Source organism: Archocentrus centrarchus, chromosome 9 (genome assembly GCF_007364275.1).
Source record: "Archocentrus centrarchus isolate MPI-CPG fArcCen1 chromosome 9, fArcCen1, whole genome shotgun sequence".
Lineage (NCBI taxonomy): Eukaryota > Metazoa > Chordata > Actinopteri > Cichliformes > Cichlidae > Archocentrus > Archocentrus centrarchus.
The window spans coordinates 20,320,425-20,343,366 of NC_044354.1; the positions used below are offsets into that span (position 1 = coordinate 20,320,425).

The 22,942-nt window shown below is 42.9% G+C and overlaps 1 protein-coding gene across 3 annotated transcripts in view; it reads right to left on the minus strand.

Annotated features, from left to right (window-relative positions):
- LOC115785601 (tetratricopeptide repeat protein 28) overlaps positions 1 to 22,942 on the minus strand; it is a 179,967-nt gene that overhangs the window by 102,895 nt on the left and 54,130 nt on the right. Inside the window, exon 1 of one of the 3 annotated variants that reach the window (XM_030737354.1) lies at positions 17,879 to 18,796. The exons of the other annotated variants lie outside the window; for them this stretch is intronic. Within the exon in view, the coding sequence (XP_030593214.1) occupies positions 17,879 to 17,905 (27 nt within the window). The 5' untranslated portion in view covers positions 17,906 to 18,796. Of the gene's footprint in view, positions 1 to 17,878; positions 18,797 to 22,942 lie in introns of those variants that run through there. 3 annotated transcript variants of the gene reach the window in all.

The window sequence follows — 22,942 nt, forward strand, 5'->3', positions numbered from 1 at the left end:
TCATGTTTTCCACCACTGGTTTCTCGCCTTTAATCTCAAGAAGTTTTTCCCCCTCTTTTCACCATCTGGGAATCCTGATTGTGTTTTCTATGGGTTTGATTGGTTAAACTTGAATAACCCCAATGGCATGCTGCTCATACCCTGCTCATCTGTTTACATATTCTTCTGAATACTCATTAGTTATCTCGAACAAGAGCTACCAATGTGTGGGCCTAATCACAGGAAGGAGCCTCGTTCTGACCTTTAGACATCACACAATAACACTGACCAAAAGGCAGACCTGTTGTAAACATTTGCAGGTGTTAAGGCACGGATGTGTCAAGAGATATCGTGCTGGCACGGCTCATTTCTAGCTTATGAGCTACAGCTCTCATGAGACACAAGTGGGTAATTGAGCCAAAACAAAACCAGCTAATAATCTGTATTTCTACAAATCCTGTGAGATAGTGAATCAGATATAATTAGAAATTTTAATTACTGTCAGTAATCAGCTACAACATTTAGATGCCATGGAGTGGCAGGTGTGAGCACACTGGTTGTCTGGCGGTGAGGACCTGATGCCGCCCCATCAAGTCCCCCCAGCTTGCTCAATCGGATTAGGACTAAACCATTCAGCCATAACAGGGCCTTTAAGACCTCCTTCATACCTTAACCACTTATCCTGCCTTGATCCATCCAACAAGGTTCCTTAAACACTTAGAACAACATTGCTGTTTGTCTTGAGGGGATATTTTAAGGAAAAAAAAAAAATAAAGCCAACTTAGTGGTGACTAATAAATAGAGAAATGAAGTGATCATCATCCAGTGTGTAAACCAAATAGACCTGCAGGCACAGTCTAAATGCTGGAGCTGGAGCCTCAGGATCACAGAATCACTAATGAACTGTGATACGGGGCAGTGCTATTAGAAATGCACAACAGCACTACAATAGTCTATGATTTTCCCCTCCCGCCCTCCTCCAGCTAATGAAAAGCAGAGACACAACAACATTCCTAAGATGATGGGTACAACAAACAGATACCAGCACAAACACAAGAGCCACACAATGAAAACAGCATTACAGCTCAACCACAAACCCCTGGAATATTGTAAAGAATAGACAGTGTACAAAGGCAGTCATGAAATTTGCTTATTCTCTGCACGACCACAACAAATCTCACTGTAAATTATTAGTTTAGAGTTCCCTTTTAACTCAGCACATTTAAGTCACATCTGCTTTGTGGCAAGTCTAGTCTGACCGTTAACACAGTGCACTGAGTCTCTCAGCAGCCCTTAGAACCATCCCACCACCACTGAAGCAGAGACTGCAAGAGCACATGCTAAACTGTGATCCAAGCATCTATGATCATCATGTGGCATTACTGAGCTCAGGCAGAAATCACATCAGTACAGTTTCCTTTTATCCTCTGAGCATGTGTCCCTTCAGAAGAGATCTGACTGTAAAGCAGAAGGTTTCTCCTGCCTTCAGGCTGTTCCTGTGGAGGTCCTCTCCTCTGATCAATCCCCCGTGTCCCTTTGTGGCTCGTCCAACAGAACAGCCAAGCAGACAGGCTCAGTCAGACCTGCTTTTAGCTTACTTTTGTCTTTTTCTGTTGACCAGAGGGAATGCTCTCCAGCTGGACTAAGTTTGCCTCTCTGCTCTTTATCTCCCCAGTTGCAGACTGCAGTTGTTTTTGGGTGACACATTACTGGATTGTCCTTGCCTTGTGAATATGGATGTGTATGCTGGGGAGAGCGCCAGGGTGCTCAGTACACTGTAACCTCAGAAGAATGCATCATCTCCTCTCCACAGAATATGTCTCTGTGTTGATTTCTCTATTGTGAGCTTCTCTGAACAATGCAAACGATGTGAGCCAGCACTGTAAAGTGGTCTGTGGTGCGAGCAGGTGTCTCCTGACTTGATCCCAGGGGTCCCATGTTGAGATATTTTTCTGATACCCTAGCACATCTTGCTGCTTGGAGGATCTGGTAAGCAGAAGCCAAACTGGGCAAACCGAGAAGCCCCTAAAGATCAGGTCTCAGCACAGAAGCATGTTAAAAACACAGTAAGCAATCTGTTTTTCCAGATGCTGTGGAGTCACGGAGGGCAGGTGTGTACATTCTGGACATGTCTTCATTTATCTGCATTTCATTTTTTCTGAAATCTATTCAATACACATACGGGCAAATGGAATTTCTTTATTTCTTCAAGATTTCAAATAAAAATTATAAATGGCTACCATCACAGCACTGTAAGACGGTAAAAGAGTGGTCATTACAGTTTGCATATTAAAAATCGTGAAACTGAGATCGTGGCTCATTGTTAATGTGCTAGTTTCGGTCACTGTTCAACTATACTATTTATAAGGTCGGGGAAGCCTGCAGTCAGCTGAGACTGAAGAGCCACTTGAATGAGCGATGAAACATTTCTCCTGCTGAAAACTCAAAACAGAACTTTCTGGGATTCCCATGCCTGGATTAATTTGTATACATCAAGACATAAATTAATCTGTGTATTGCTAGACAGTCAAATGGTGAAACACTACTGTTATCTTCACAAAGAAAACAGTGGCACAGTGATCTACCAAGGAGCCAAAGAACTACAAATGGATGTGAATAAATTCAGAATTAATTAATTTATGGACTGATCTGTTTCCGCCAGCAGCTAAAAAAAAAAAATGCGTCTGCTTTGCCAATCGTTTCCACTTTAACTGTGGACAAAGATGTCAGATAAATGAATCTGGCCATTTTGTGTGTGGGAGGCTGTTTGATTTTAAGATATTCATCCAAGTTCGTCTTTGTACTTGTAGCCTGCTGGGTTTTCCAGTTGGAAACTGAAACCTCCATTTCTATTCTTTAGAAGACTTTTACTGCAGTCAGAAACTTTTTTTTTTCAGTTAATGTATACGCCATTTCAGTGTTTTTGCATTGTATTTTCTGTCTCCAAGTTAAGCTAAAAAAAAAATAAAAAATCATGGCTCACACTTATCTGAAAACATCTAAATTAGGTCTGTATGCCATCCAGGTTTTATCCCTGTCCAGTGTCCCATATTCAAAAGGACAAAGCAGGTTTCTCAAACAGAGGCAGGGGTGTGCTATAGAAAGGGAAACGAGGCTCTCTATACAGGAAGAAGGTCGTGGATAAATATAACCTCCCCTCTCACTGCCCGTTCTCTGTCTGCCACCAGTTTTACTCAGCCAAGGTCCCAGTTGCACCGTAGCCACAACCAAATAGACAGCTGGCAGTCAGTTATGTTCCCACACTTCACACTGTGAACAAGGTCCCTTACCACCTAGCAATGTCAAAGGCACCGTTCAGACACCCCTAAATATTTAATCAGAACAAGTAGAAGGCAATCTTCTACATCCACAAGCATTAAACATTTAATACCCGGCTGACATGATATCTAGTCAGCCGAGACTTAGTCAAGAGACACGAGCAATGGAGAACTGCAGGCACTTACTCTTTCCTAGTTAAAATACACAAAAAAAATCTCACAGCAAAAAAAGACAGAACATGACACTCTGCCAAGCACAGGTCAAAATTAAGGGACAGACACGCCCATGCAGAGGCATAATAAACCACACGCACAAAGTGGCAAAGTTACATTTCTATACAAACTTAAATCATTCATGAGAGGTGAAGCAGGGAGGAGGAGGCTTGCGAATCCCATCAGTCTTGTTATTAGACTAAGGTTAAAAGCAGACGCGGCCGGCTACTGCCAGCACACGCACAGCAACCAAGGACAGAGGAGTCTAAGGGCATTACATGGAGCACAGTAATATATGACATCACAAATCTGCACTAGGCTTGATTTGTTTTGATTTGTCGATACAACGCAGAACCCATCTTTCCAAGTAAACAGCATCCTCTGGGATATTGCACATCTGTTTTACGGTCTTCCTTTTTATGCTGCTGCATACGAGAACAAAGCTGTATGTGTAACACCTCTGTGGCTCTGGAAAGAGACGTGCTAAAATCCCACTCAACCTCCTGCGTGAATTTTCTGTTAACTTCACATTGTTGCCTGTTTTGCCAAAGACACCTTAAAATTAGACTTGGAATCTCAAGGCGACCCGCACCTGGTTAAATAAAGAAAGCTGAAATTGAAATTGCTGGCATAACATATGAAAAACTCAAACCTAACTGATGATGGTCAAGGTGTTGACAAAGGTTTTTATATTTATGTCTGCTATCACTGCCTCTTAAATCCATTTTTCCACTTGAGCTCCACAGTGGTACAGAAGGTCAAATGGGCCACACTGTGGACATAGTCTTAATTTACATAATTGTCTGCATAAAACAAAATATACATACACTTAGACTGAAATGAGTACAGAAGCTGAATCTTTGCAGTGAATGTAAATTTGTCCTGTGTATATATAACCAAGTGACTGAATTATTAGGTCCTTAATTTTATAAATGAAGACAGTGTCTTAAGTGTCTGCAGAAAGGTGACGTGTGTGGTCCAAGTCAATAGCATCAAATGGAGAGTATACAGTGTACACCATGCATTCAGACACACACACACACACACACAGGATACAGATGCAGATACTGGAGGTGACCCAGTGCAGTGACAGGTTGGGACGTGACTTGATTAAGAATGGAGAGGTAAGAGTGATAAAGTAGCACCTAAATCCACCCACATCCTGTGACCCTGCAATAAGTCAAACACCAACGACAGGCACATACAACATAAATAACAATGTCTGAAGTCAGCTTGGAGTGGCCCTCCCTCTCCTCAGGTTTAGACTCATTGTTTGACTAAATGTGAGGCAAAAAGAAAAACTTTCCCTTAGGGAGAGCAAACACCGAGCAGACGTATAACAAACAAGAGTCACTAAAGGCTGCTCAATCCAACTTTCTTCCGAGTCACGTGCACAAATGCTGAGGAAAAACCTAAATAGCTCACACACCAAATTCTCCAACGCCTACTTGTGTTAATTCATGCAATCACACCCAAACACATCATGTGGGGTTAATAGAGCAGGTGTCCACTGCAGAGCGCTCTCTGCATCCTTGGCTCCCGAGCCAATATTCCGGGCTAATTTGAATAAAAAAAATCTGCAAACATTTGCTGGACGATTCAGGCTAATGTTCAATCTGCTGCTCTTTGACACAGTGCCACCACGCATCTCATTACCATTCCTGAAGCCTTACCACAAACCTGCCAGCGTTGCAGAGTTATGTGGTAGAAACAGAGAGTGGGGAAACTGAGGCATGTGGAAAAGGAGGGAAAGGGGAATGACATGTTTTTATTTGTTTAGACATCAACTCTTGAGCATTCAGCTTGAAAAATAATGGGAACAGTGCACGTAAATGTGTGCGCAGAATATCATCAAGGTTAAGGAAGAAAACGGAATTTTGATACTAGCACAAAAAAGCACACATATTTGAGATATAAATAATGGGAAAGTGCATGAAACTGCAGGGAGCGTCTTTGAGGTTAATACTCAGGCATAGACTATATATCCATATAGGCTAATGTATAATTGTTTTACATGCACAAGCTCAAACCTCCTAACCTCCCAAAACATAAAAAGTGAAAGAGAGAGAGACGAGCCGACAGCAGTGAGACACTCTGGTTTAGAAAAGCAATAAATGAGGGGAGAGGATGAAGGCAGGAAAACATGCTCCCATAATGACATACCGCTTTCTTTTATGCATAGCAAAAGTTTCCACTCAATTTTCTCCTCTTATTTTGGCACCATCCTGAAGATAATATCTCTCTGTGTCTCTTTTCTGTTTCAAAGGGATGATGAGGGTTGCATAAAATTAGCTATTTGATAGGGAGACCGTGACCAGGGGCAACATGGAGGACCCTGTTTCCAAAGAGTCTCGACACACTCTGCTCAACCCCCCATATCCCCGAGTAACAACTCAAGATCAGATAGAAAAGGGAGAGGCCTGTTTAAAATAGCACCCCAGAGACACTCTTCTGAATTTTTGAACAGCAGCAATAATATATATATATATATATATATATATATATATATATATATATATATATATATATATTATTGCTGCTGTTCAAAAATTAACACATAGGGCATAAAATCATGAGCTTAAATTTTCTACACGCTGCATCTGTTTCATAAGCTTCTAACACCCAAACCTAATAAGAGCTTGACAGAGTACATTATGGATGTATATTGTTTGTTGTTGCCAAAAGGAAGCAAGAAGCTCTTGTCAAAAAACCAAAGAGGTGAATCTGTCATCTCACACGCTTCATGCACTGAAAAATAGACAGGTCCGAGCCTTAAATGCTTCATCTACTTTCTGGTATCCCAGTCCAATTACACTCGTCCCACCAAGCCCTTTCTTTCCACAGCCTCACGGGCTGTCAGATTCTGATATGGAGGGCGTTGCAATATTGAAGGTCGGTCAGTTCGCACACTTAACCTCATTTCCCCACCACTCTGCTCTGCCTCTCCCAGAAGAGCTTTTTGATTGGTGTCCATTTGAAAAGCGGGCTTTGGGTTTGACGGCCGGGGTGCGGAGGGTAGGGGAGATCAGAGCTGCCTCGGCATAGCCTGAGAAAGGAGCTTTTCGGAGCACGACTCTTGACTGCAGTCTGCTATAATGGTTTTCAATTAACCAAGGGAAAAGACTGAGAACTAATCTGGGCTAGCACAGGAGAACCATTCATGCAATATTCATGTACACAAACTAATGAAAGCCCAGATTAGCCTACATATTTACATGTGGTCGGTGCTATGTCGTCCACACATTAAAAGGAGCGTGCTACCAAGAGGAGAGAAAGAAAACTGTATACTGGGAAACGGACTCGGAAAGAGAAGAGATAATGACGAGAAGAGAGGAGATCAAGAAAGAAAGAAATCAAGAGGAAAAAAAATGCGGGGGGGGGGGGGGGGGGGGGGGGGGGGTCAATGGGACACGAGGAAGTCCTTGAAAGAAAAGGAAATAGAATCACGAGATAAAGGGGTGAAGAAAAGCTAGAGGAGGTACGACTCCTCAAGAAGAGATTAAGGATCATCTGCATTTTGTCCTTTCATCTGCTTTTGCCGTAATCATCCCTCTCTAAAAGCCCCCCCCCCCCCCCACTCAGAATGACACCAATCTGAATGAGTGATCTTGACAAATTGGGCTGCTTGAGCAAAGAGGGTGCTCTTTTGACTGAGGAGAGGACTGCAGACAGACAGCGGGGCAGGACAAAGATATAACTGTAATTGGCTGCTACGCTCTCCTTCCCGTAATCTACCGCCACGGAAAGCAGCGACCAGAGAGCCAAAACCGAAAAACTCTGCAACCAATAATTTCAATAACGTTTCAAATGCATTATTGAAACGTGCATCAGAACAATATGAGAAATTCATTTGTGAGCCTTAGTAGGTCACAAAAGACTTAAAAGACTTCAAAGCTGGATTAATGTGTGACTGGACATAGCAATTCCACACTGTCTAACTTCTTACCAAGCATTAACACTGTATGTCAAACAAGGAGCTAATCGTGGGTTTAGTTTGAAAATATCCTTTGACCTTTTGTAGAGGTCCCAGAATTAATTTTATGCTCCACAGATATCTAATTTTATGCTCTTACGGACTTATACATTTGCAGAATAATGGAAATGTCCTGATATTTTTCTTCACTTAGGAAACCAGTGAGCCTGGTGCACTGAAAAAAAAAAAAAACTGTTCGGTGTTAAACACCTGCTTCTGTTTCATTTTACAACCAGTGCGTGCATAAGATGCTTGTGTACACAAGCTGATGACTCTACAATGAAATGAAACACACTAAGAGCCAAATCTCTGGCTGATTGGAGAAAATCTCTCATTCTCTTGTTTCCAGAACCTGGGGAGACTAATGAATTCACACTTCTACCAATGTGCTGGGCTAGCAGGTTCCCACCACCACCACCACCACACACACACACACACACACACACACACACACACACACACACACACACACACACACACACACACACACACTCTTCTACCTGCCTCAACTTTCGGAAATGAAATGTGAGAAATGGGCCAATTTACAGCTGAGGGCTGTTTCTTCCTAAGAGACAGAGACATAAAGATGGAGTACAGAGGATATGCAGAGGTAGATGAGGGGGTTTGGATTTAGACAGAGAGAAAAAAGGCAAAAAAAAGTTGTGAGACAGGAAAGCAAGACGTTGGCACTAATATGAGTGTCATCTCTGAGGGAAGACAGAAGTGCTTGAATTGCATTTTTGGCCTTTAACTTCTCTTATACAAAAGAGACTGCAGTTGAGGAGCGGCTCTTGATCTTTCCAATCAGCTGCCACGACAAGAGCTGCTCAGATATTCAACAAGCAGAAACAAAAGCGCGTGTCAGCATGAAGAAGTTTGCTACACTCAAAAGTTTGACAGTAAGATGTAAAGAAGCGGGAGAGAAGTCGGCAGAACAAAGGGAGTGGAAGGAAGGACGAGGTCCTCCACCATCTGTTCATAATTATGTTTGAAGTCCACGCTGCAGCTGAAGTGGTTTAAAGCCCAGCATTTCCTATGGAATAACACCACAATACCTAATCACAATGCTTCTCCTTTAAAACTAAAAGCATGACGCAATTCATGTTCAGCCTGTCACGTGTTGTAGCTTACCGACAGCAGCACAACACACGGAGGTGTTAGCTGTCTGAAGTCACATCCAGAAACTATGTAATACAAAAACTGCATTTTCATTTGAAATTCACCCAGTGCTGACACACCTACTGCACATTTGACAGACATACTGGCAGTTTTAGGGCACTTGGTGGAGGAAAAAAAAATATGCAGAGCACCATCCAGAGACAAAGCTTTCTGATTGCTGTGACATCACATCTGTTAACTCCTCAAGACCGCTTTGAGACGATGAGACCAGGAGGAGGTGGGTGGATAGACGACTGGGAGGAGTCCCCATCACCCACCCCCACCCTCCTCATGGGGCCAGTTACATTTTCATTTGATAGGAACTGGAAAACCACCATCTGTAATTAGATTACACATAGATAGATGGAATGAGGAAAAAAAATGCTTAGTTAATTAACTCAAACCATATTCTAATCAGGTTTCATAACCCCCACCCCCCCACCCCCTTTTCAACAACCCTCCAATCTGAATCTTTTCACAAATCCCCCGGGACTCACCATCACACATGCCAAGAAGAGAGGCACTCAAACAAGATCATCATTTGACACTAATTTCCCAAACAGGAAAGCACTTAAAGATGCAGCCTGATTGTGATAACTAAGCATGTGCATCAAGAGCTAATGAGGGGGGAGAAAAAAAAAAAGAAGACAAAGTCACAGAATACGCAGTCCTAAAAAAGGTATAAAAACATCTCTCTGTCTCGTGTTGTTGTGTAGCGAGTTTCCTGACATGAGCGTTTCCTGTGCCGGGGCAGTTTCTGTCACCGCAGGAAACGAGGATGGAAAATTAAATGAGTCTCTCTTTATGGGAACGAGGACAAGTGGCTGTGATAACAGTCAAAGAGGTGCCTCTGAAGGAGTGTTGCCCGCCACACTCACATCTCCATTATCTGTCAACCTGCCAGTCCATCTGTCGGTTTGCCACACAGTGCTCGGAAGACTGACAAACTCCATTTACAAGAAAACACGTGTCGCATGCGCTGTGCAACGAGGGACAAGAGGCACCTTCAATGCTGCACACAAAATGTGCAGTTTTGCTATTGTTTAACTTTGTGTCTTCTTTTTCAATCGAGCTTCCAATTATGACTTAGAAAATAAAGAATTAAAGTATTTTATCAAAGCTGCCACGTAGACAGTCAGCAAACTGACAGCTCATTCAGACAGCCGTTACATTTGTCTCTCACTTTGATTAGAAATAAATTTTAAATGTCAAGTCACCCCCCCCCCCCCCCCCCCCCCGCGCCCCAAAACAAAGCACAGCATGAACCAAAAAAAAAAAGAAAGCTAGAGAGTGAGGACACCACTGAAACAAGACGAGCAAGAGATTAGATGTCACACTTGAATATTGAGATATCCAGAGCATTCTTCAGAAAGCAGCTATAAATCCATATTTGTTGTTTTCGAAAATGTGCTTTCTTGATTAGCAAAGCCACATTCTGCCAGGGACATCTATACACAATGAGATTTGGTCCTTCTGTACTGATTAAGGCCGTGAAAGCTGTAATTTAATCAGCAACAGGGACAATCCAACTTATTAAATTAGATTTTTACCACAGTGCTAAAAGGCATACTTCACAACACCAACTGGCTGAAAAACACCCAACACTGTCAACAGATTTGCAGTGAACAGGATTTGACCAAATCTAAATTGTTCCTTCGGGACCTGAGAGCGCGTTGACACATGGAGGACTGCTTTAATTTCTAAACACCTGCTCACTCTCTACTTAGACTGCAAAATAAATCCAGCACAAAGCATTTTCTCCTCTCCAACAAACAACCCCGCTCTGCCATTTCACTGTGAGTGGTACACAGCCAACCGATCTCCCCCGAGTGTACCATGCACGTGTGTGCGTGCATCACAAGAGCCACCATCACAGCAGCCTGCACCTGCTCTGCCCGAGGCCCAACTTTGTTAGCTATAGGAGGAGCCGCGCGATGCAGAGATGGAGGAATGAGAGGATGGAGTGGCAGAAAGCTTGGGGAAATAGATCTGTTGGTGTAAATGTCAACAGCTCAGCTCAAACCAAGTATAGTTAATCTGTATTGCAGCTGAGAACCTAATATGAATTATTATGAGTTTCAAGCTGATAGCTGTTGAACTAGCAGCAACGCTATAAATAATACAATGTCCCAGTTGTGTGGAAGTTGTGCGCTCACACAGATCTGCTTACAGCAGGTAGCCTGGTGAGGGGGGTGGGGGGCTGCTGCTGCTGCTGTTGCTGCTGGTCAGAGCCTGATGGACACATGCAGTCATGTTCACTGACAAGACTCAGGCATGGATAATTTCACATGTCCAAATGCCAGCCAGCATAGCCATGTTACAACGATGTCCCCGGGGCACACACGGTTGTAAAACGTGCACAGCCCAGGAGCAACAAACGAGGAGTATTCAAGTATTCAGTGTCTGTACAATATAAAACAGTATACCTGTTCATTATACTGCTCAACATTTTGACTCAGCAACTTTAGTACGTGAGCTTCATCCAGACATATGGGGCAGCTGGACTTCGCTGTCCTGGTAAAGACAGTATTTTAGCCTTATTCCCAGCAAGGACTGCTTACTATAGCCGCTGCAGCCCTTTTCTAAACCGACGATTTTTTTATAGTAAGACAAGAGCGCCGGGTGTGGGGGTGTCCTCTTCCAATATGTAAATTGGGAGGGTAATTTCACACATGAAGCATTACACCAACTGCTGTGTGCCAAGTTACATTCTTTTGTTCCAATGACTGATCATGTATGTTTTCTGAAGCAGTCACTAAAGCAGCTGGAATGAGTGTGCAAACCATTTTTTTTTTTTTTATTGCAGAACACAGGGAAGCGCTACTATACATGTTCCCGTTCAGCATCATTTCATGATGGAGGACACTCAAACAGGTGGCAGAAAGGCAGAAAACACACTTCACCCGACTATAAATTAATATATTACTTAAAATAATGCAGCATCACACCATCGATATTGTGTCTAGTCAGCCCATGTAGCAATACTCAGCCTTGTACAATATATTTAAACAGCTAAGAGGCTGCTGATGCTTGAGATTTCACAGCGGTAACTGGAGCACTCTCCAGACTGCTGAACAATGCTGCTCTATTGTGGCCTCTGACCTCAGCCACAGGACTATATATCAGGAGAGAGGAGTGGAGGAGGGGAATAACAGGCTGCAGGAGAAAAGGAGAAGGCAAAAATAATTCACTATCTGATGGATTATAATATTGCACAGTTTGCATCAATCATGTCCTATCTGACACAAGGATATCGCTCAATTGTCAAGACAACATTTTTCGAGAGACATCAAGACAAGCACACACACACACACAAAAAAAAAAGACAAACACAACAGGATACGCAAGCTGACATATATGTTCATTTACAGTTGTGGACAGAGAGAGGCCAAAGTGAGGGGGGGGGCACGCAAACACTGCCTTATACTGAAAGTGGATATATCGCTATTAGACTGCAACAGAAGCCCATGTTAAATATATAAAATCTATGAGGCATGAGATCATTTGAGAAAAAGTAGCAAGGGGGTTTGTTCTGTAGTCCTCATTACAGACTCGATCTCATCGGGCCTGTCAGTCTCCACCTGTCTGTCTGCCTTGTTAAAGAAACTGGAATCATGAATCTCCCTTAGGAGGCAAGCCCGTTGAGGATACGGCGGCGCTCCTGGCCCACATATCTTAGCAACTCCAAACATATGGCTGACATAAATATCCCAGTAGAAGCCTCATATGAATATATCCAAACTTACAAGAGGGAGCAGCAACTAAACGGCCGCCCGGAGAAGCGGACACAGAAAAAGCTCAATGGGTCGTGCTTTTCCTTCCATTCTGTGGGATTTTACAGCCAGCAATAAAAGCCTCTCTTTGCAACCCTCACCGTATCCGCTATGGCAAGAAGAGCAAGGAGAGGCAGGGCCAGCTAGGCCAGATTGACGGTGAGAGGAACTAAAACAATCTGCTCTGGGTTTGGTTGTTTCTGTGACCCCTAGAGAAGCACTCTGCTGAGGCTGTTGGTGTGTGTGTCTGCTACACAGCCTGACTACAAAAACATTGCACAGCACCTATTTCTTCCTGACTTAGGGGAAGCGAGAGGCTCAGACTAATCTTGTTTGCTTCTCTCAAACACTATGTGCCATCCATCCAAGTGGGCAGTGGTCGTGGAGATGCAGGGGTTAATTAAGTTATGCTTTTTTTCACACTCAATAATCATCAATAATCTGCTAAAGGACAAGATACTGACCACTCAGGAGCGCGACCAGGCCGTCAATCCATGGAATGGAATGGCAAGTCCTGGCTTAAGGGCAACAGCTAAGCCATGGACACACTCCTGGAAAATTGAGCCTTCAAAGAAGGGCTTATGAATTCCATCTCCGACAATAGAAGAGATGGAATTAGTGAGACTTAGGGGCATCAGTATGAGACAGGGTGGTATTAGTGGTGCTCTTCACACGTCTCCATCCCGGCTGGATCACAGGGCCCCTTTGGAACACACTAGAAGCGATTGTCTGTCACAACACACAGACTGCATTGGTTGGAGACAGCTGCAGGGCCTGGAGACAGAGCTGATACTCGGCCCACTGGAAAGCGTCCAGTGTGGAGTTATAAAGGAATGCAGAGACTGTGGTTTTGGCAGCTGCACTCTGATAAATGTTGTGAAACAGAGAAAAGTATGCATGTTTTTAGGCCATATGCTGAAGGGATGTAGCTCCAGTGCCATTGACGGTCCTTATTCAAAACATGTTTCAACGAGATTATGTCTAAAGTGCTGGCTCTCATCATCATGCAAGACTGAGTACATAATACAGAAGCTTAACTGATGAAAAGAATGAAAAGAACAGAGCTTAAGTCCTACAGAGGACTGTTCCACCTCATAGAACAAGAAAATGTGTTCCCATTGATGTGGTCCATCAAGTCAGATCTGCCTTATTCCCGGTGGAGGCACCCAGAGACAGGCACCTTCTGAGCCCCCAAGAGCAGCTGACCACACCTCTGGAACAATGACCTCAATAAACTCAAACACGGGTCCATTTGCTCAAACAGAAGCACTGGGGGGGAGAAGGAATGGTGTAGCAAATCAGAAATGAGTGCTCTGAGGCTCGGAGGAAAACATTACAAATGGACTGTTCTACACATAAATCAATTCCTGTATTTACCACTTGCTATCCAAAAATCCATCTCAATGCTCACAGTGGAATGTGCAGGTCCCAGGAATGAGGATTAATGAGAGCAGGATGGCCCAGTCACCATTGTCTCTCCTGTTGTATTTTGACAGTGCACTCCCAGGAGTGCCTTACTAGGCATATGCCTGCAGACCACTGCGTCACAGGAGGAGAAAGGGAGGCCTAGCATTCCAGGAAGCTCTCCTTTCTGTCCTCCATCTCTGTCCAGCTCTCCCAGTGGGAGGCAGTGGACCGGGATTAACAGAGCAAGAGTGGCACATAAATGTCAGCAGCATTGCTGAGTTGATGTTCCCCACGCTGCAGCCCTCCTTACTTGACCCAATACCCCGACCCCATCCTATCTTTCCACTCCCCAGGGGGACGGGGTAAGAGGCTGACCACGTAGCCGCATCCAGTTCCGCTTGGCATGCTGGGCCGTAAATACTGCGCAGCATCAGGAACAGCAGGTGCTATCACTCCCTATCATTAATTATACCTGCTGCATCACTCTAGGGCCTTTCACTCCTCAACTCCACATCTCCAAATCACCATTTCTCACACCCTCTCATTCCTAGCCTGTCCCCCATTTTCTCTCCTTCAAATTCCAACCATCTAAAAATGCCATCAAGCGCTACAGAAATCCCATTTCTTCTCTGCAATATCCGCCCGGCTCTCTGCTTATTTCCTACAAACCCAACAATCTAGACCCCATTCATTTGTTCTCTGATGTTTTTCAATCTTTGTCCAGCACTCTCAGGTTCTCCCAGCTGAGTCTTCCCTCCGGTGACAGCTTTGCTGGCTTTCTTCTCTCCTCAGATATGTGTCTTCCAATGCTATTTTTCACATTTTCATGGGTGTTCCTGCTTTAAATACATTCCAAAATCGCTGTGCTGCTGCCAGCCATGAGACGTCACACGGGCTGATGGAGCACTGGGAGGAGGAGATAGCCTTTTCCCTCCACCAGTGAGCTCATAAATAATACCAAATCAAAGAGAAAAAACAGCATGAGAAAATCCTGGGGGTATAAAGTCAATGAACATGGTCAGAGATGTAAGAGCACGCCTGCTGATAGTAAAAGTCAGATTTCGAAGTAAGTCTGGCCACAGAAATATGAGCAAGGCATCGTGTCTATCTCAGGTGAGAAGGCCTTATGTCAACTGTGTGAAACCCACAGAAATATCTGGCACGACCACAAAAACAAACAGTAACTTCCTTTGGACTTGGTCACACTGCCACAAGGTATAATGTGAACTCTAAATGTGGGGGCTGAATTTTTTAAGACCACCAACAGGTTGTGAGCCATTCTGCCCAAGAAAACATGGAGTGACCATGACTTGAAAACACATTTGGCAGCAGAGAAAGGAGCACGCAGTGTTTTTCAGCAAAAGAAATACACGGGCAAGGAAAAGAACTTCGTTTTCTTGCCAAGTCCATAATTAATGTCCAAAGCTCTTTGGAGTTGTGTGCACAAACATATGGAGACACAAAAAAACAGCTTTTTTGATATCCGCTGTCTTAAAAGCAACACTCCCACAGGCTCTGCACTGTCTGAGTCTAACTTGGTGCCTTAAAAATTCCAGTGCAGGCACAGAGCCATCGCTTACCTGACACACTGAGTTACCTTTCCCCACAGGACAGGCAGCGACCACATTCTTTAATGCTTCCGTCCCTGTATGTAACCCAACCAAAAAGGATTGCAGTGGCTGCTGCTGTACAGCCACAAAACCCCACACAGCATTTTTTTACCCTCACAAACACAGAACATAAGCAACGCTTTAAGCTGACTTTCAAGACCAAAAAAAAAAAAAGCTATCTCTGAGGAAAATAATGATTCAGCCTTATTGAACCATTATCAGAAATAAAAGTCTGAGGCAGCCCTCAGTCATATGCCTTCCCATCCGCATTTTAACCACATATAACGCAGTCTCTCTTAATAGTCTCTCTTACAGTCCTCTGAAAGAAAGCATTTTCTGTCCAGAACAGACAACCCTTTCTGCCAGCAACAATTCCTCTCATCTGTTCAACATTGCAGATTAGGAACGTTGACTTATTAATGTAATCCATTAAAAGGAGGTGGAAGGGAAACTCAACCGGAATCAATATGATTCTCCTACATTTTCTATTGATTGCTAACACTCTACAAGTATATTAAAGAGGCAGAAAGAGAAGCTCATAAACAGGAGAACGGGGAACTCGAGGACCGTTTGTGAAATTAGTTTGTGTGCAATTTCTAATGTGAGCACTGAATTCAAAAGAAACTGCTTTCCCTACAATATGGAGCACAATGGATGCTTTCTACTTCCAGCATGCCACATCCTTTTTTGCACTACCTTAGTCGGAGGACATCGTTGGCAGCGTACCAGAGTTCAGGGTGAAGGGACAATGTCAGACACACGAAAACACAAACACACACTATTTGCATGGCAATTCAAAATATTGAACACTGCTCTGTGGGCCTGCGTTTTCTGCTCTAAGTGCTCGTGCTCATCCATATGCATCCAGCGTCCTATACAGCCAACAGGTTAATTAATCAACATCAGGCGAAACAGAGTAACCATTTTCCTCTTTGAGAGGAATCACCAAAATGAGCGATCTGCTGCACTCACCTCAGTGAAATCTACAAAAAATAACCTCCGTATGACAGGCAGTATTTCTTTATGGTATTTTCAAGTTGAGTACACATGGCTGGAGGACTGGGGGTAGGAATCAGTTCCTGCAGTGTGGAAAGGCTTTTAGTCCTCAAAGGGGGGGGGGACCTAACAGATGATTCTGGCAGACACACTGCACAGCTGTAGAAATCATTAGGACATGCTCACAGCATTTATTTTCTGTGTTGATAATTCAACATTAAAGAGCTTGGGTTTTACAATTTGCTTTCATCTTCATCTTTCAGGAGGAGATAGCCACATTAACAACATTTGATGGAGCGCAAACAACACAGAGATCTAATTTAGGAAACAGCCACTGAAGGACTACTACCAGTACCAGTGGTAGTGGTTACACTGTTAATTTACCAGTGCCCTGAGTAGCCACAAAGACAGATCATCATCATCAAGTCACAGCTGAGCAAGGAAAAAAAAAAATCTGGGCCAGGAGGAAAAATCCTGCAAGTGTTTATGCTGCTGTCGAACAAAGTCTTCTGAATGATCCAAAACAGCTGACAAATGAAGGAAAGGAGTTACTCATCCTTTCTTTCTTTTTTTCTTCTTTGCATCCACAGCAGAGTGAAGCTGCTTCGAAAAACTGTTTCTTGTCAGACAAGTGCCCCCTGCTGGTAAAAATTCTAAGCTTAGACATTTTTGTGCTACTTTTTTTCTCTCTCTCTCTCTTTTTTTTTTTTTACAAACCCCAGATGATTTTCAGATATTTTCCATGCCGTAATACCCCTTGGCTATGAAAATTGAACAACGAGAGAAAGCAATAACAATACAACCTTGAAAGTAAATGTATGTCTGATCATGGAAACAAGAAACCTGGACATGTGTTTTAGTAATCCTAAAGAAAAAAAATGCCAGATTATTCTGAAACTTTTAGGTGCACATATTGCAGAATGTCTCCCTTTTTTTCCCCTACTTTTAAACCCGACGGGATTGTTTTTCATTTATGACACTTGACTGGACAATTTAGATTCCCACAACTCCAGGGGTTCACTGCCCCACACATTAATCACTGATGTCTTGATTAGTCCAGATCAGGAACGCGGGGCTGTCGGATGTTGTAAAGAGGTACAGAACATACACAACATGCAAAACACAGGTCAGAGTATACGGGCTAACATGGGCTTTGTCAACGCATGACAAATTGTATACCCCAGGATGTGCACTAGTAATGTAGAATTAAATTACATTTTCACTGTACACAGAATCATTCAAACGGACTGGAGCAGAAAACAGCCGAAAAGATCAAAGTGGAACAGAAACTTGTTCGTCTTTATAAACTCTGCTTTGGCTACAGTTTAATATAGTTTAGTACAGCACAGTGCTAATGCGATTACTACTACAGATCTAGCCTCTCATTTGTAGTAAGCGAACAGGCAGAGCAGCAGTCTGTGGCCGAGCCCCTCTACCCAACTTGTGATCTACTAGAGAACCGGAAAAATTATATATATCAGAAATACTCACCTTCTTCCGGGGCTGCCATTTCATCATATTTGTAAACCAAAATGGAACAGCATTAAGATATTATATAAGAAAGGAATGTAGATTCAAAGAAATCCAGAGCGCAAGTCATGCTGCCTCTCGACTTCCTTCGATTTTGCAGCAGATTTTCTCCAAGGAGCGACGCATGATGGTGTGCGAGTCTCAGCTTTGCGGCAATTTCGGGGGGGACAGCGCAGTCAACACAAATCATACAGCGGTTAAATCCACAACTGAGCTCGGGGGATAAATCAGAGGCAAACAGTGTCAACTGACATTGTTTGGGTGAAAGGTTCCTGTGCGTAAATCCAAAGTAGGAGTCGGTAATGAACCCACTCCCTCTTCACTCGGCACGCAAGATCAGCGCCACCGGGGCCAATCGGGATGTTGTATGATGAAAATCTATTCTTAAACTCAAAAAAGAAAGAAAAGAAGAAGAAGAAGAAGAAGTCGTTTCTATAAGTAGGTTACAAAATTTAGTCCAGCGTAGTACGGTTAAACTGTGTCCAGTCTGTCCTATGCGATCCCGAGGAGGGAACAGGGGGGCGAAATGAGTACCAAAATGCAAAAATAGTCATCACAGTGGTCAAATCCCGTTTTCCAGTGGCCGAAACACACTTTTGGAAGTACTCATGGAGGAACAGTCACACAGAGTCCGAGACGGCGCGACAGGCAGAGAGATTACTTTTATGAGGAGGGGGGTTCAACCACCAAAAAAATCCCTGGAATTTCTGCAGCTGGAAGGATATCTTGGTTCACGCAACAGCAAAAGAAAAAAAAAAAAAACTGGACTACAGCTCTCTGATGACTTCCTTCCCTGCGCTCCTCCAGCCTCACAGTTTAGAGACTTCGAGCAGTGGAGCTGAGCAGACATGAGGTAGCAGGGTCATAGCGCCGCCGGCCAGAGACTTGCCAAAAAGTGCGCTTTACATTTTACGCACTGAGATGATGCTGCCACCCAGACAGGAGGCGGGCTGTGGATTGGAGCGTCGCTCAAGGACACGTCCCTAGATCCTAAATCCCTGAGAAGTCTCTCTAACCACGTGCCAAATCGCTGTGCCTGTCCAACATGCTCTAAATGCAGGACAGGTTTTTTTGATTTAGATGGAATGTCCTTGTCCAGTGAAAGCTGTTGGTATAGGTTTCATATTTCAACAACCAGTGAATAGTGAACATGTTCCAGCAGCCATAGATTATTGGATATTGATCACATATAGTCACCCAGAAGATGATTAAGGTTATTAAGCTCATGGTTTGGTCATGTCACACTGCGAAGTAAGACGTTAAAGGATATGGGAATATTTTCTCCAAAAATGTCCTACATGGTCACTTAGGAGTGACCAGGTCCCTGCAAACTAAATGTGTTGCAAAGAATTTGTTTGTAGGGGGAAAATGTGAGACACCTTACTAAAGACAAGCGGAAGTCTGCAATTTGAGTGTATCTAACATTTAAAAAAAAATGCAGGTTAAATGGCCTCAGCCGTGTGGACAAATCTACTCTTTATTTTAATACAATTTTCATAAATTGCTGCCGCATGAGCTTGCTGCCTTGATCTCTGTCAATAGGAGCTACTGTTCTTGATTACATTAGGTAACAAATTTCCACTTTTATCTTGTCTTTGGGTTTAAACTGTGTTTTCTAGTTTTGTACATGTAAACAAACTAAAAAAAAAAAAAAGGTGAAAAGCTATGGTTAGATGGGCTGCAGAATGTCCTTGATACTCAACTTAACAGCTTCAAGGAGAATATGGGGGCATATTCAGAGGAACAATAGGAGCACTTCCACCAAGATATAATGAACTTCATGGTGATTACATCTGGGGGCTCATACATGAAAGTGATTTGTGTATTCACACACATTGAGAAAAACTATTCATTCTCACTTTGAAAAATTTGTTTCAGAAGTTTCAAAAGTAAATCTTTGTGTCTTTCAAATTTATGTTTGCTGTTTTGTGTTCAAAATATAGTAAAAAAAAAAAAAGTTAAATTTAGCTATTTTGGTGCAAAAATCTTTCTAAAATCCACAAAAGCAAAGTTTTACAGGAATAATGGACATTTTCTACGGTTTTACAATAAAAAAAAGTTAGAAAACAACACTTGCTTGTCAAAAGACAAGCATCATGTTACATTGTGTTATCTTCATGACAAGAAGAGACTGAATTCATGCATAAAGGGTTCAGTTTACAAAGGACAGCGAGCCTTGCACACTGGAGCCAACAACAGCCCTGTTTATATACACTTTACTTGTTTCTTCCTGCTGAGTGCAACTGTCACATACAATACACTGTGCAATATTTTACTGCACATCAGAGGCCTGACATTGCAAAAGGTTTTTGGCCCGCATGAGAAAATATCTGCATCTTTTAGATGCTTAAAAACAACCTTTTGTTGTATCAATTTTCAGAGCTGGTAAAAACTAAAAACAGAGGAAATGATAACACGCTGCAATTACATTACATTGAAGAACAATGGCGATCATCAGGCGATGTACTTTTTTTTTTATCAGAGTGTCTTGTTCACTGGCATTGGAGTTTTATCAAATTCACCAATAACATGGACCGGTTCTAAATTTGTATGAACGTATGTTCAACATTAATGTGGAGAGGGGCTCAAACCTTTTTACAACAGTTCAGGTATTCATTTATAATGGAGATTTCTTATGTTTCATTAGAATCAAAAGGAAATAACAGAAAATAAATTTAAAAAAAAAACAGAAATACCCAGAATTTTTCAATCAGTGCACCCCTGTTATCATCAGAGAAACATATCTAATGATGCTGAACCCAGCTCCTGCAGCAAAAACACAGACTACTCTCCACTGGATTAGATGAAAGAAGTGGGAGAGTAACAATAGCAGTCCAGTTATTTATTCCTCAGAAATTATCTCAAAATAGGGGAAAGCTGGATCAAAGAAATGGTCAATATTGAAGTGCGGGTGAAACCAGTTTAACCAGTAGGCTCGTGATTTAAATTGGTTTAGGTAATTGACTCCATGGAGCTGTGAGTTTGTCAATAAGCTACTGTGTCTTCAGGGTCAGCTGGGTCCGCAGTGCACCTAGGGGTCACTGAGATAACAAAAGGCGATAGGAGGAGGGGCAAAGCTGACATATGGCCCGATGGACAAACTCCTGCTGTGCAAAAGGAGTCCATGAAACACTTGGCTGAACATAAACACTGTCACTGCATCCGCATCCGCAGCTGGCACTGTGATCAAAGCACACATTTGCAGTCAAAGAGGTGGGAGTTATGTGTGCTTATATTATACAGTGTCTATATTTTTCACTAGCTTTTATTCCCATGGCCACAAATGACTCCTGCCGGGTCCGTGCAAAATACCACACCATACCAAGACACTATTTACCCTTGTGTTCTCTTTCATCCACAAACGCACGCTCACACATTAAAGCCCCACTTTCTAAGGCAGGTTTACACAGGAGATTGTTTCATGAAAGGCATTTTTGATGACCAATCAAAGGCCACTTCAGCGTGCTGTTCAGCAACAGCCTGTCATCTGGCATCTCCATACAGAAGCAGGCTCCCTGTGCGTGCCTCTGCTTTCCCAATCACAGCCGCACAGGAAATCAGACTCCAAGCCTTCAGAGGGAAACAACCAACCCCCCTCTTTCATTTTCCACAACTTGGAGCTGTTTAAAAGTTTGGGCTTCCTTTTCTTGTTCTTGCCAATGACGCCCTCAAAAATGTCTCCGCTGTATGTTTTGTTCAGAGGATTGTTGAGTTAGGCTTATCTGTTAGTTGTTAGTTACACAGAGTTGGACATCTGGATTAGAATAAAACTCACTCAAGTAAGACACAAAAGGTTTATTGCCCTGCTACTGACTTTTGAGTTTCTTTCAACTGCAAAAGCATGGCTTATATGAATGTTTGCGCTGCTGTGATACAATACTGTGGACCAATACTGTCACTGAAGATTGTGAAGGCAAACTGGTTTTAGAGGCACCACTTCAGAATTGTTATTGCACCACTCAATCATTAAATCTTTCTAGTAAAATGCCCCATAGCTGCTAAACTGTTCACATTTTATTTGGTCAAACTCCTGCTTCAGACCTGACCTGATCAGGTGCGATCAATATCCAGGACGCCTCATTCACACGCTCATTTTATGTCCCAAACTGACCCCATCTTGCGCAGGTCCATTCGAAACCTTTTCTTAAAAGTGCAATTTGACTATTCACTGCAGGTTATTCACTGCATTGGTTGTTGAAGTCTCACAAAGCTGTCAGCTTACTGAGTTGAGCCCACAGCATTCCCCGTCTTATTTGCTGAATGCCTGATACTCCTTAGCTGGAAGAACACTGTTCCACGGCTTCATAGCTGCTGGGTGGAGGAGGTAACCTCCCATCGTAAATCTGAGCTGCTTAAACACGCTGTCTGAGGCTCCACCCAGCTGGCAACCTGACCTGTCCCATTTTGTGACTAAATAAAAGGAAAACTGAAAAGATATGGATTAATACATGACTGAAGAACAGTGCTCCAGAAGCTCTTCTAAATGTCTCGGTGTAATTTATTTCAACAGGAGCTCTCGCTCTGAAGTCACAACAGCAGAGTGTCGCTGTGCACCATCCATCCGCTCTCTAAAGAAAATAGCATCCTTTTAATTACAGGAGCTGGTGTTTGAAGCCAGTAAATTCCACACACAAATATGTGTAATGTCTGACATCCCCTGTACAGATATATTTACAGGTTAACATGTGACAGTACAAACAGGGATAGTCATCACACTGTCCGGCAGCTATAAAGTGTCAGTGCTTCATGTTGGAAACCTCGCAGGCATTCAAGATTCATGAAGCAAAAGGTCTTGAAAGCTCAGTTGTGATTCCAGCATCAAAATTGAAAACATAAGAATACAATTTATGGTATTTGACAAATTGCTTCCGCAGCATGACATGGCAGATGGATGAATCTGTTTTGAAATGCTTAACAACATTAGAACAATAAAAGTGTTAAACAGCAATGACACCCACCACTCTGCTGTGCCATACATCACTGAAAACAAATAACCCTCATCAGTATTTACTCACTCACCTCTTT